The sequence below is a fragment of the Triplophysa rosa genome, linkage group LG23, assembly GCF_024868665.1.
Source record: "Triplophysa rosa linkage group LG23, Trosa_1v2, whole genome shotgun sequence".
Lineage (NCBI taxonomy): Eukaryota > Metazoa > Chordata > Actinopteri > Cypriniformes > Nemacheilidae > Triplophysa > Triplophysa rosa.
Window position 1 is genome coordinate 17,114,496 of NC_079912.1, and position 13,263 is coordinate 17,127,758.

A 13,263-nucleotide genomic window follows, 5' to 3' on the forward strand; every position below is an offset into this window, starting at 1 on the left:
TGCATACATTCCAGAATTGTTTATTTTTATCTTTAGTAAGTTTTTCTCACAAGAGTTCCCTTTATTTCACTCAGGCTTTGTAAAGTAGTATTTTCAAATATGCAATGAAAATGGCAACAGTACAAGTACATTTGAATTAAAAATAGTTCTGTTCAGATTCATACCTCCAACATTACTCTTATTTTAGCCAATTATTTATTATGATCTCTTTATAATATCACACTTATTATTTATTTTACACAGCCTACATGTTTCTTTATACAAAAAAATCAAGCGTATAACGTTAGTTCTGGCAGGTCACGTGAGTCAAGCTGGCATCAGCTGATCCTACTCTACCTATAGAAATATGACACAATCACAGCTTCCGTTTTAAAATTCGTTTATCGCATTTCTCAGGAGCAAATTACCCTCCTCCATCCCCAGGTCCACATCACATTTACAAACGGGACTCGACTTCTGTTATTCCTTTTCATAAGTCTCAACTACATTTGAATTATGTTACATTTAAATGTCTTTAAGAACTAATGACATCTGCTTACCCTAAAGGGGGTTATCGCTGCGCTCCCTGCTCTTGTTCATGCTGGCTGCATGGATGGGCAGGGAGTTTTGCCCAGAACAGAACCATACCACCAATCTAAACTCTATGCTAATTGTCAATCATTTTTGACCGTAGTGAACATGACAGAGATGAATATGTATTTTAGGAAGAGGGTCTTCGCAAAAAAATTCTCATATTTGGGGGTCCCTCGCATTGTAAAGTTGGAAAACCCCTGATTTAAAGTACAACCTGGTTTGGATGATTTATGAGCTATTTTGTGCAGATTTTGATGTTTCACTATATTTGTGAAAAAAACGGTTAATGTTAAAAAGTTATGTTTACTAAACCTTGCCCTCACAGAATATGAGCATTTTATATAGTGAGGACCACTTCAGAAATTTGTGTCCACTTTTGTGTTCCTGAAAGTATCTGCATATTGTCACATTTGATCAGTCGTTTTTGCAAAGATCGGATAATTTATTGCCCTGCAAAAGGAATCCCACCACCTTTAGTGACCTCTTTAACACACACACACATGTACATAAGGGTGTTAGTGTTTTAATTTGTATAAGACAAGTCATTCATGTAAGAAAAACCATTCAATAAACTACATACCAAGAAAAACATTTCAAAGACTTAATTAACATTCAGACTTTGTTTTCTTTCAGGCAAAGGCTTTGTCAGCACATCAGATAATTTTCTTAATTAGTATTTGTCATTTTGTAAGCATCTACACATCCTTAAACAAGAGACATTTACTTGAGCATGAAGAAATTGCAAGATATTAAGAGATTGTTTTGAGAGAACATATGTCTTATGTTGATTTTCCTGTAAAAACATATCGTCTGCTTAAAGACAAGAAAAGCAAAATGTAAATGTGTCTTGTTTTAAGAATTTAGAAATTGTAACTGGAAAACAAGACTGATCAAAATATTTTTAGCACCGTAGCCAACATTCAAAGTTTGTCTTAAATAACTTTATATACATTGTGTAGCTTTAACTTTTAACATTTTTTTCTGGCATACAACACAATGGCACTAAAAATGTGCAGTTTTTTCAATAAAGTCTGCTGAAGGAGTCAAATTGAAAAAGAGAGAAAAGAATCGCGAGTCAAAAAAGTGAGAAATACAAAGAAATGTAGACTACAGAACAAAGGAAAAAGAAACAATGTTGTGCTGGAGTCATTCCTGTAATTGTTTGCCAGTCAGTGTTTGTCTGTTTTAACGTCACGTTCTCTTGGTTTTCATTTGACAGAACTATGGGCTTGAGACAGAAAACCTGAAAACACTCTCTCACAAGCTCAACGCCTCTGCCAAGAACCTGCAGAACTTCATCACAGGCCGCAGACGAAGCGGCCATTACGAAGGCCGGACCACCCGCAAGCTGCCCAACGATTTCCTCACTTCCGTGGTGGATCTCATCGCGGCTGCTAAAAGTCTCCTGGGCTGGCTGGATAGGTTAGCCCTGCTAAGAGTTGCATGCACACCAGATCAATACACAAATGAATACATCATAATATACATCTGCACACAGATACTATTTAATTGATCCAGAAATTATTGTTATTATTGTCGTCACTTGTTGCATTGTGGCTAAATTCAATGCCTTGTGCCTTAGAGATCCTCCTTTGAGAAAGACTAGACAAAATGATATTTGATATCAAATAAAGATTCACGGTGTGATCGTGAAGGTTAAATAGGAATGGGTCTTGTGTGCTTTAGTGTTTTTCACTGGCTGCTTCTCTGTTGTTAGTCAAATGACTGGAGTTGGGATTTGAGTTTCATTTGTACATCGATAAATATTGTTTTGAAAATGCTTTTGATATGTTTGTTTGTTGCACTGATGTCATGCATATGTTGACAGAAAGGGTTATGATTGGTAAAATGAATATTACTGCAGTCGCAACAAAGTGTGTTGATCCATAAAACATTTTGTGGTTGAAAAAATCACGCTGTTCATGGTCATCCATCCAGTAAAAATGGTGGCATGCAAAATTAAAATGAAACTGGATGTTGCTGGATGCACAGTACTGTATATGCAGAATTGAATAGCTCAGGGTCTCTTGTCTAGTGTGTATGAGGGCCGGCCTTTGTCTGCTCAGATTCAATCATGTTGATTTGTGTTCCAGCCCTTAGCAATCAGGTACGAGGATGAATGAAGAGCTCTTATGTAATACAGATTCTTTCTCTTACTAATTTCTTTATCCTCTCTGTCTATCTTACGTTTTTTTGTATTATTATCTTATAGTGATTTCTTCGTGATGTATTGATGAGCAAAGTTTCAGAGACGGACCATACGTTTCCATAAGTTTGAAACCTTCTTTTCTTCTCAAACTTAGGATACATTCACACTGCCAGTAAAAGTGGCCAAATTTTGCTTATATGTGACTCAACAGTTTTTTTCCATAAAAGTGTGAACATCTACTTGTTACGCACCAGCACAGAATTGTGATGCATGTTGATCTAAAAAGACGTAAAAGCAGCATGAAAAACATCAGACCTGTATCTGATGTAGGACCATATACAGGTAGAGAAATGGCCCAAATCAAAAAGACCAGATTCCATGTGATAGAGTCACGTTTGAGCAAAATGTTTGGGCCACTTTTGACTGCAGACTAATCAGATGGGGGTTTCATGTTTTAGCTGGCGGACATTGCCAAACTTAGCATGATGGCTTTATTGGGTTTGTAGTACAATTTTTTGTGGTGTTGCATGTCAATGAGAATGTCAGAACATGACACGATTGTCCGGCTTAGTCTTAAGGTAAGATGTTTATTGTATAGTGTGGCATAAATGATATTGCACAGTCTCCCTCTGATTTCAGATCTGTCATAGGATATAAAAAAACGCACATTTACAGTATCTCATAGAAGTGAGTACACCCCTCACATATTTGTAAATATTTTATTATATCTTTTCATGTGACAACACTGAAGAAATGAAACTTTGCTACAATGTAAAGTAGTGAGTGTACAGCTTGTATAACAGTGTAAATTTGCTGTCCCCTCAAAATAACTCGACACACAGCCATTAATGTCTAAACCGCTGGCAACAAAAGTGAGTACACCCCTAAGTGAACGTGTCCAAATTGGGCCCAAAGTGTCACTATTTTGTGTGGCCACCATTATTTTCCAGCAGTGCCTTAACCCTCTTGGGCATGGAGTTCACCAGAGCTTCACAGGTTGCCACTGGAGTCCTCTTCCACTCCTGCATGACGACATGACGGAGCTGGTGGATGTTAGAGACCTTGCGCTCATCCACCTTCCGTTTGAGGATGCCCCACAGATGCTAAATTGGGTTTAGGTCTGGAGACATGCCTGGCCAGTCCATTACCTTTACCCTCAGCTTGTTTTGGGGTCGTTATCACATAAAAAGATATAATAAAATATTTACAAAAATGTGAGGGGTGTACACACTTCTTTGAGATACTGCATGTGTGCCCAGCATGTTAGATATGGAGTCTAGTGTTATGGAGTTTCTACTTTTTGAATATGAGATGAACATAAATCAAGCGAGTGGTTTGTGCTGAACGATCCGTTCGGCACCCAGCTGCTTTAAGATGGTACTGCTGACTGAGCCCAGCTTAAAGCTGTGGACTGGAACATCACCACACCGTGGGTCCCTTTCCATCAGATTCTGTTTGATTTTTGCTCAGTCCTCCCCACAGAGAAGCCATCTCTCTATCGCATTGCCCAGGCTCCCGCCGGCCCACTGTTTAATCCTGGACCTGAGAGGAGACTCAGGAGAGGTCCGCATCCACAATCGAATGCGGTTAACACTTGGGCCTCGGCTGAGCCACCTGGCTTGAGAACAGTGTGTGGTGGCCCAATCTGGATTTGCATCCCAAGCCGAGAGGGTTAATCCACACCAGCTCTTCCAAAGGGTCGTGGCTTGCTGACTAAAGTGATGTTGAATGTGGTCTGTCTTTGGGTTAGTTGAGTTTTCAACTTCAGTCTTGATTTTCAGGAACACACAGAACAGAAAGAAGGACACCAGTAGAAGGGGAGGTGCCTTGTTCCCCTCGTTCATTAATACTGGCCTAATTATGCTCCCCAGCCTCTCGTTCCTGCCAAAACAGTACCCGGCAGAACTGTCGTCTCCCCTGCAGACGTAGCAGAGGAACAGAAGGAACTCTGAGAGAGAGGAAAAAGTAAGATGCTTAAACCCAGGTGAATGGATTTGAAGCCAAAAGACATTATGACTGACTTGAGAGCCTCGGTCCTTTAAGTGTTATTGGTTGAAATCCATCCAGACAATGTATCTGCTCTGCCACTTGCCACTTTGGTGATCATCATTTGAGGGTAGGGTTCTGCAGGTTTCTTTTGGGATTGCACTGGGTTTTCCCTTATTCTCGATCATTCATTATTATCTATGTGGGCCTGGCCCCAGGTGTAAGTGACTTATGGGTTTGCGATTAATTTTTTCGTGTGTTAAAGTCAGATTACATTAAAATTACATTTCCTGTGAAATCCGACAGCTCCGTTTTTAAATCATAAAACAAAGCTTACCCTTGAAAACTGGGCAATGTAAGGAGATAGTTTTGCACACTGATTTTTTGTACTTGCTCAATAAATGAGTTTTATTAATCCTCAATATCCACCTAGCATTATGTTGAGCACAGACAGGCACCACTCACATTTTCTTTAAAAATGTCGAAATTGAATTTTCTTTTTGCTATCCCTTCCTAGTCCCTATACTGTGCCCTGAGGTTTAGTTCAAACACTTCTTGTAAAGCCCCTGTCTGCTCCGTCTATGCTTGCTGACAGGTGTCCTTGAACCAGGGTCAGACGCTGCCAGCGTACTCATCTACCAAGTGATATTTGGGAGTCGAAGGAAGCCGGTGACATTTAGGATATGTGTTTGTTTCTGTTGAAAAATCTGAAGGGGATTTATGTATGCAGTCAAAGCTGCATTCAAAATCCTGTTTAGGGAAGAGACTCCAGAATGCTTGTTTGGATGGAGTGCTTGTGGGGTCTTTGAATGAACAGAATGAATGATTTTAAACCCAGTGTTGATTGCTTGTTAGAATTTCTTAAATTGTAAAGGGTGTGCGTCAGCTGGTGTTCCCAGCGGTCTTGGAGAAATATTTAGAGACGTGATGGAAACGACGAACCAATGTTCCTACAGCCCGTATATATAGCACACAGCCTCAATACACACGACCCACATTCACTTCGTCAGTCACAGGAAGACAGAAACTGGGTCTAGAGTACATTCTCGGCCAACAGGGATAACATATTCTACAACCCAACCAAATACATACTGGAGTGGTTTACAAGCACACATACATACAGGGAGTTAATTTGACACGCACGAAAGGCTCAACAATATGACTCGATGACCCGGGGCCAGTTGAGGGACTGTCACTTGTCCTGTCATAATGTACATGTGTTTTTATGCCTTGTAAGCATAAACATTTGACTTTCTGAGATATGCTCAGCAAAGTATTTCTCTAGCTGAGTGCCTTGAAATGGTTTTGTCAACATTGCAATCTTATAATGGCACTCTACAGTGTTGGGTGTAACTAGTTACTAAGTAATTAGTTACTGTAATTTAATTACTCTCCCATTGAACAAGTAAAGTAAGGGATTACTCTATTTTTTTCTGTAATTTAATTACAGTTACTTCTGATGTAATTAAACTAACTACTTTGTGTAATAGTGTGTGCAATAGTGGAACTGACATCACAACAGTCTAACTTTAAAATCCTTAATGCTTTAATGTATAATTCTCACATTTGTAATACTTTGGTCTGTTAATAATACTACTTTGTCTAGTTTTATATTATTTATTTGAATGAATTAAAAGAGCTGTTTCATGTCTATCCTTGAATCAATTCTAACCAAGGTTGATGTAGGACATAGAAAGTAATGAGTAATAAGTAATTAAATACTTTTTGGAGAGAGTAATTTGTACAGTAATCTAATTACACTATTGAGTATGTAATTAGTAACTAGTAATTGATTACTTTTTCAGAGTAACTTACCCAACACTGGCACTCTATGTAATTTTATTGATAAAGTTGGAATCGTATTGTAGCTCTCATGGTACATTATAGCTGGACATTGTACAGTGAAAAAAATCTGATAACTAAAGTCTAAATTTGAGCACTGCACATATACATGCACGCACATTTAAATTGTCTGTCTTGTGGGTCTGGTTGTAAGAATGATCTAACGGTTAATTCCAGGTGCTACTTTTTTTGCAGGTCACCGTTTGCTGCCGTAACGGACTATTCTGTGACCCGGAACAACGTGATCCAGCTGTGCCTGGAACTCACTACCATAGTACAGCAGGTAATGACACAGAAATCAAACACATTACCATCCGCTTTGGAATCGCAGGTGTGGACACATCATCCTGGCCCTGTGACCTAAACTGGATTTTTGAAAGTCTGATGCAGCTGGAAAATACCTCATTTGGAAATAAAGTATGGCTTTAGTCTAGCTGTGGGGAAGTACATTCAGAGGAAATTTACTGTAGCTTGGAGATTGATTTTAAAGGACTTTTTGCTGAATGATTTAACAGTGGTGAAGGACTTGTGCTGACATTTATTCTCGTGGATGGATGAAAATGACTTGATTTTTTTTCCCCGTCCATTTTTCTTGTTATGAAGTGGGTGATGAGTGTAAAGCTCAATGAAAATGAAAATGCACAATGAATGTAAAGAATCAGGCCAATGCACTGCATTATGGGTAAAGTAGTCCTCTGTTAATAGAATGCTGATTTAGTGTGATGCAATGACACATGGAAGAAACCATTGTAACATTTGGTGATAGGCCAACAGAATAGCGAAGCAAATATAACTGCTCTTTGTGTTTCCAGCACAGCTTGAAGTCAAACAAGCCTGTTGTTTACAGGGTCGCTGCGAGGCCGGTCATTGTCGCCTTCAGGTAGCGTAATGGCTCATATGAGAGGGGCTTAACGAATCAGGGAAGCAAACGCAATGATACAGAAGACCCAATCAGTAAGCGAATGTGGGCAACTACGCCTGTGTCCAAAAGTCTCAATTTTCGTGGGTCGAAAACTCGGGAGTAGTGTAAACGCCAGGCGTAATCGTAGCAAGAGTTATGCGTTTTTAAAGGAAAATGCACTAGTATAAACGCCGTCTCACTTCATGCCAGTAGTATTGAATAGTTCTGGGCCATCAGCAGAGCAGGATATCCATCTAAAAGCATTTTAATTTTGCCTGATGGTGACTGGTAGACCAGAATACCAATGTCTGTTGGCTTTGAGACCATAATGGTACCGTTGTAGCAGATATACACATTAAATACTGACTAAGAATAATAAAAAGATAAATAATCTTGCACTAGTCTTATTTTTTGCCCATAAAATGCTCTTCAAAATAAAAATGAAGACTCCCCTAAAACAACCTGTTTCTAATTAGCTTCATAGCAAAGCCCCTTGGTGGTTTTAGCCAGATTTTCAGCATGAATGTCTTGCATACTGAGAGAATTTGCATTGCATCCCAGTATGAGATATTTGTAATTACTCTTGATGTATATATGTGGGTGGCGGGGTCTCTCTCTCTTTTTCGTTCGCTCTCCCAACACGGTTTCTCTTCAAGTTTTAAACACCATGCTGTGGCGGAGTATGTGTCTTATCTGTGCCACCAGTCCTGATCACACATGCACAGTCACGCAAAAATACACCAAGTACGCATACTGGCATGCTGTGTGGTGATCCATGGGTTGAGTGACAGCTCCGGAGAATAGGTGCAGAGATGCTCAGGGATGCTCGGATGGATAGAGGAGGGTATCAATGCGGTTTCATTTTCCAGTAACGCTCATCTCTTTTGCTCTCTATTTCTTAGTCGATGGCTCACAGGTCTTTGTCAGTGTGTTAGAGTCACAGATGGAGCGGCAGGTTATTGTGATGTGATGAATTGTGATGAAGGGGAAGAGGTGCGGGCGAGAGCCTGCTTCAATCGCTACAGCAGTTAGCGACAGATTTGGAATTAAAGGTTAAAATAAAAATACATCATGGTGGCACAAAATACGCTCATGCTCGTTTGAAACTGAGGAAAATAGTCACGAAAAAGAAAGAAAATCGTGTCCAGTTAGAGGGCATTGTTGAGTAATGGAGGGATGGAGACAGGAGGTAAGAGTGGGCGTTTCCATGGCTGCTAGCCAGATTTGAGTTTAGTTGATTTTATGTAATATGTCATGCATATTGAAGACGGCATACTGTATACGTTGTTATACAATTTAAAAAGGTAATGCATTCAAGGTGTACATGGCCACAGATTCACCTCCACAAACACATTTACAGACCGCGACTCTGCTATTTCCCCCTTGAACTTTCACAGGAGCTCTGGCCCCCAGAGGCGACCTGTGGAGATCCTTTAAATATCTCCATCAGAGCCTGAATGTTAAGTCAGGCCTGGGGCTCTCCTCTGTTTAACCTTCCCATATTAGATCAGCATCTGAGAGCGAAAGAGAGAGAGAGTGTGACCCAGCTGTTTAGAAAATGATCCCATCCGCAGAGATACTTTGCACGGTAAATGTTTTCTCAACGGTGCGGTGTGTGCGAGAGAGTGCGTGTGGGCCTAAACTGTTTAAAACGACAGTAATATCTTTCTCTCTCTTTCTCGCAGGACTGCACGGTCCATGAAACTGAAAATAAGATCCTCCATGTGGTAAGCATTCCTACTCTGATTTACGTTGCAACGTCGGAGTAATAATGTGCTGTAATGTTCCTCCCTCATTACCTGTAAGACGTGAGGTTGTTCTGTGCAGTTCATCCACACACTCAGTCTGAATGGGGCTCAACGCGTGGCAGACCAAATTGAACTCCTGACCGGGTTTATGACTACAGAGGTGTGAAAAGATGGTTGTACACACGTTTACGTCATCATTTTACTTACATTTTTGCATTTGGAGGATGCATTTATTAATCAATTAATGCATTTCCTAAGAATCAAATCTCATACTTTTCAAGTTGAGCTACAGTGACACTGTAATGTTCTAAACTTCCTGCAAATTCCAGATTTAGTAAATTTCTTCCAAATTGTTTAAAAGATTTGTTTTAAACTTAACATAAAGTTTCAATGATCTGAGCAGGGACCTCAGGCAACTTCTGTTTATTTGCTGTAAGCAAACTTTCAAAAGAAGTGATTCCTGTCAGTATTTTAGTGTGAAATCCTCTCCTAACCGATAAGTGAACATGTATCGCACAGTTCAGGCCCTGAGGTAAAGTTCCCTTTACAGTCACAAGAGACCCGCAGCTAGTCTCTCTGTGTGATTCCTCGAGCTCACACACTATCACACACCAGTGTGTGTGTATGTGGCAGGTCCTGTTGTCGCCACAGACTGCTGGGCTGGGCACAGCTGTCATTCTCACTGAGTCCCACAGCTATAAATACCTTCACATTGCTCCTGCCAGCAGCAGATTGATTCCCCTGCACCACCCCACCTCGACTACTGACTGTAGGAGGAGAAACAAACACTCCGATGACATCAGATGAAAGAGCAGGAGAACGATGAAACATAAATGCCGAGCCAATTGAAATGCAACAGAAGAATATCGTGAATTTTAATGCAGGTTAATCCGGGTGCAACTTTTCACTCTTAAAGTAAAAAAACGTTCAATTTAACTTTTAAAAATTAAACTCCTATTTTAAATTTGAAGATGGATGCATGAATGGATTTTATACTGTATAGTAAATAGGCACTTTCTGTATCCAGTTTCTTGACGTGGTCTATTTTGTTATTTATTTCACTTAAACCGTCTTTCAAATGTGCTAGCATTTTTTTATTGATTGCAGTTTACCTATGAAAAAAAGAAAATTGTGTTTAGAGAGAGATAAAGGGAATATAGAAAAGTGGTGAGAGCAATATAGTCGCTGAGAGTTTGAAAGAACAAGTAGAATTTCAGGATTTTGAGTGAAATGGAAAGAGAAATGATAAGAACACGATGCAGGCTGAACATAGGAAGAGGAACTGAGAGGCTGATAGGAATTACTTGCCTGCAAGGAAAGTTTGCAGTCGAAGGAAAGTTGAAGAATCAAAAAGTTTATAGAATCTGTGTTTGGTTTGTTGTAGTAAGACTAAAGCTACACTATAACCAATGGCAGGGCCTGAAATAACTGTTTATTTAAACAGTGACCCACAAAAGCTAAACACAGGCTGGTTAAATATATTATATCCAAGAGTTATATCTAATAAATGTATGTTGCAACAATTGCTCAATATAATAAAAATGACATTCATCCACTTTTCAGGCTCCTATCCGAAGATACCTTACATTTATTCAGCATGTGTGTTCCCCGGGATTCGATCCCATGACCTTGGCACTGCTCAAGCTGTGCTTTCCTAACCGAGCTACAGATGACAGATGTGAGTGATGTTCTGTCTCTATCTCTCCTCAGTGTAAGACTTTATCTGGAGTGTGTGATCACATCATCTCACTTTCATCAGACCCGCTGGTCTCACAGTCAGCGCATCTGGAGGTGGTTCAGCTGGCTAACATTAAACCTACCGAGGGTCTGGTAAGATCTCACGCTCATTACACAATCATAATGTACTGTTGACTTGGTAGTTTGAGCTATATTTACATGTGTGCCAGAGATGTTACTGTGGATGAATGGAAAGCTGAGTTTGTTTCTCAACTCCTCTGGCTAGGCATGAATGCGATTCAGCTAAAATGGAGATTAGATTTAGAGCAGATAAAATTGTTGCTCTGATTTAAGGATTATAGTAAAGATATGATGTGTGAGTGTGTTTATTGTTTGCCAAAGCATGTGTCATCATCCTGACAAGAGTGTGTGTTTGTTTGTGTGTGGATGAATGCATGTGTTAATCTTATTAGAAGCGTCTCTCGTATTAAAACTGCAGACAAGGCTAGACAAGAATGAGTAGAAGTGGTTTTGTTTTTCATTTGTGTTTTGATGTAGAAGAAAAGGAAGAGGTTATTAAAGGAATATATCATTTAACATTGATAATGATCATTATCATTATTGGTCAAACATGTTGTTTCAAACCTCTGTGACTTTTCTTATCTAGTGAAAAACAATTGGAGATGTTAGGGAAGAGCAGAATGTTAGTGACTGACATATTAAGTTATCATCAGTTTTCCAGCTTAGCCTCAAGATTATTCAATGTTTAAGAATGCCACTTTTGTTCCACATAAGAAAAATATTCACACAGGTTTGAAACAACAAGAGAGTCAATAAACTAAATAATCAAGCTTAATTCAAGTTGCTCTTGTCTTTTTTTTACAGGGAATGTACATCAAGTCCACGTATGATGGACTTCATGTTATTACAGGAACCACCGAGGGGGTAAGCAATTGTATACTTTTATTGCTTGCACTGAAATCGGAGAGATAGAAAACCATACAGACAGGACTGGTATAAGTATCGTTTCGTCCTGCAGTTTTCTCCCCTTATCATTCTCCCCACATGTTTCTCTCTTCCTCTCTTCATCTCTCTCGGACTTCTCCTTTCTTAGTCTCCGGCCGACCGCTGTAAAAAGATCCATGCAGGTGATGAGGTCATCCAGGTGAACCACCAGACCGTAGTAAGTGTCAGTCTCTCAGCCACTCAGTCCGTTTTGCTCAACTCGTATCCATCCGTCCATTCATCCATTTATTTTCCCCACATGTGTAAGTTTGACTTGACGTTTGGTGGCAGGTGCCCTCTTTCTGTCTGTGGGTGTGCGTGGAATTGTGGGACCAAAATTGAGGTGTATTTGTATTCAAGGGTGGATGCTCCGATGCAATACCTGAATCGGTTTCGGCACAGATGATGACCTTTATAATCGGATTGGGCATCGGTCAGATGTGACGGATCCAAATTTGATACTTTGTATTAGTCATGGACGTTACTGTCAAGCTCCGAAGAGGATTAAACTCGCCATAAAAGTATCAACAAAGTGTCAGTAAAGTAGTTCATAAGATATTCCAGGTCATTTTCAAGTATTAAGTATTTTCAGTAGTGTTACTGTTAATGTTTCTTTAACTCTTTTGTTTTGTTATAAGTTTTTTTTACTTTTCTCTTTTTTGTAATGGATTATTATGTAGTTAGAGGTCGATTTCGTTTTTACATAAAATAATGAATGAGTACTCCATATTGGCCAATTCGGAGCTTTTAGGTATCTGAATAGGAAAAAGACCAAGAGAGATTGGTGCATCACTGACTAGGGCTTTTAAAGATCCTTGTTAAAGCATATAAGGGTTTAAAACGTCGTATTTTTAACATTTCTAGGACTGGGGCAAACATGTTCCAATTTGACTAAATTTAGTCTTTTCAATGCTGATTGAGTGTGTTACACTTAAAAAGCATTTCTGAATGTGCTGTTTAAAATATGAGAGGCTATAAATGAAAGGCAATGAAGTGTGTTTTTAAAGATGGTCATTCCATGGCGTGTTTAAGTGATTTTTGCCTGTTTGCGCAGTGGAGTGCGTTAATAGGTACTTTTGCATCTGTACCTATTTGAGTTTGCCTACAAATAATTAATTAAGAGCTATTCCTGCGAATAAGTGTGTCTAGTTAGCTTATGAAATCAATTCTGTTTGAAGGGTGTCTTAATTTGTTTGATGTGCATGAGGTACTGAATAATGCTTTGAATATGTGAATAGTACTCTTGCATGGTTTATGAAGTTGTTAAAGCAGAATGGTAAATATTCCCTCTTCATTGTCTCGATAATTACATGTAAGGCTACTGAGGGCACAATTTAAAGGGCCAGTTCAGAAAAAAAAAGAAAATACAATTTTGTCATCAT

The 13,263-nt window shown here is 39.3% G+C and overlaps 1 protein-coding gene across 15 annotated transcripts in view; it reads left to right on the forward strand.

The window, feature by feature from the left end:
* Window positions 1-13,263, forward strand: part of cnksr2a (connector enhancer of kinase suppressor of Ras 2a) — an 85,342-nt gene that overhangs the window by 16,451 nt on the left and 55,628 nt on the right. For 9 of the 15 annotated variants that reach the window (XM_057322914.1, XM_057322918.1, XM_057322917.1 and 6 more), the window contains exons 3-8: window positions 1,793-1,995; window positions 6,728-6,833; window positions 9,137-9,178; window positions 10,910-11,029; window positions 11,762-11,821; window positions 11,991-12,059. In XM_057322914.1, the coding sequence (XP_057178897.1) occupies window positions 1,793-1,995; window positions 6,728-6,833; window positions 9,137-9,178; window positions 10,910-11,029; window positions 11,762-11,821; window positions 11,991-12,059 (600 nt within the window). The remainder of the gene's footprint in view (window positions 1-1,792; window positions 1,996-6,727; window positions 6,834-9,136; window positions 9,179-10,909; window positions 11,030-11,761; window positions 11,822-11,990; window positions 12,060-13,263) is intronic. The other 6 variants (XM_057322921.1, XM_057322930.1, XM_057322924.1 and 3 more) reach the window with 1 other exon arrangement.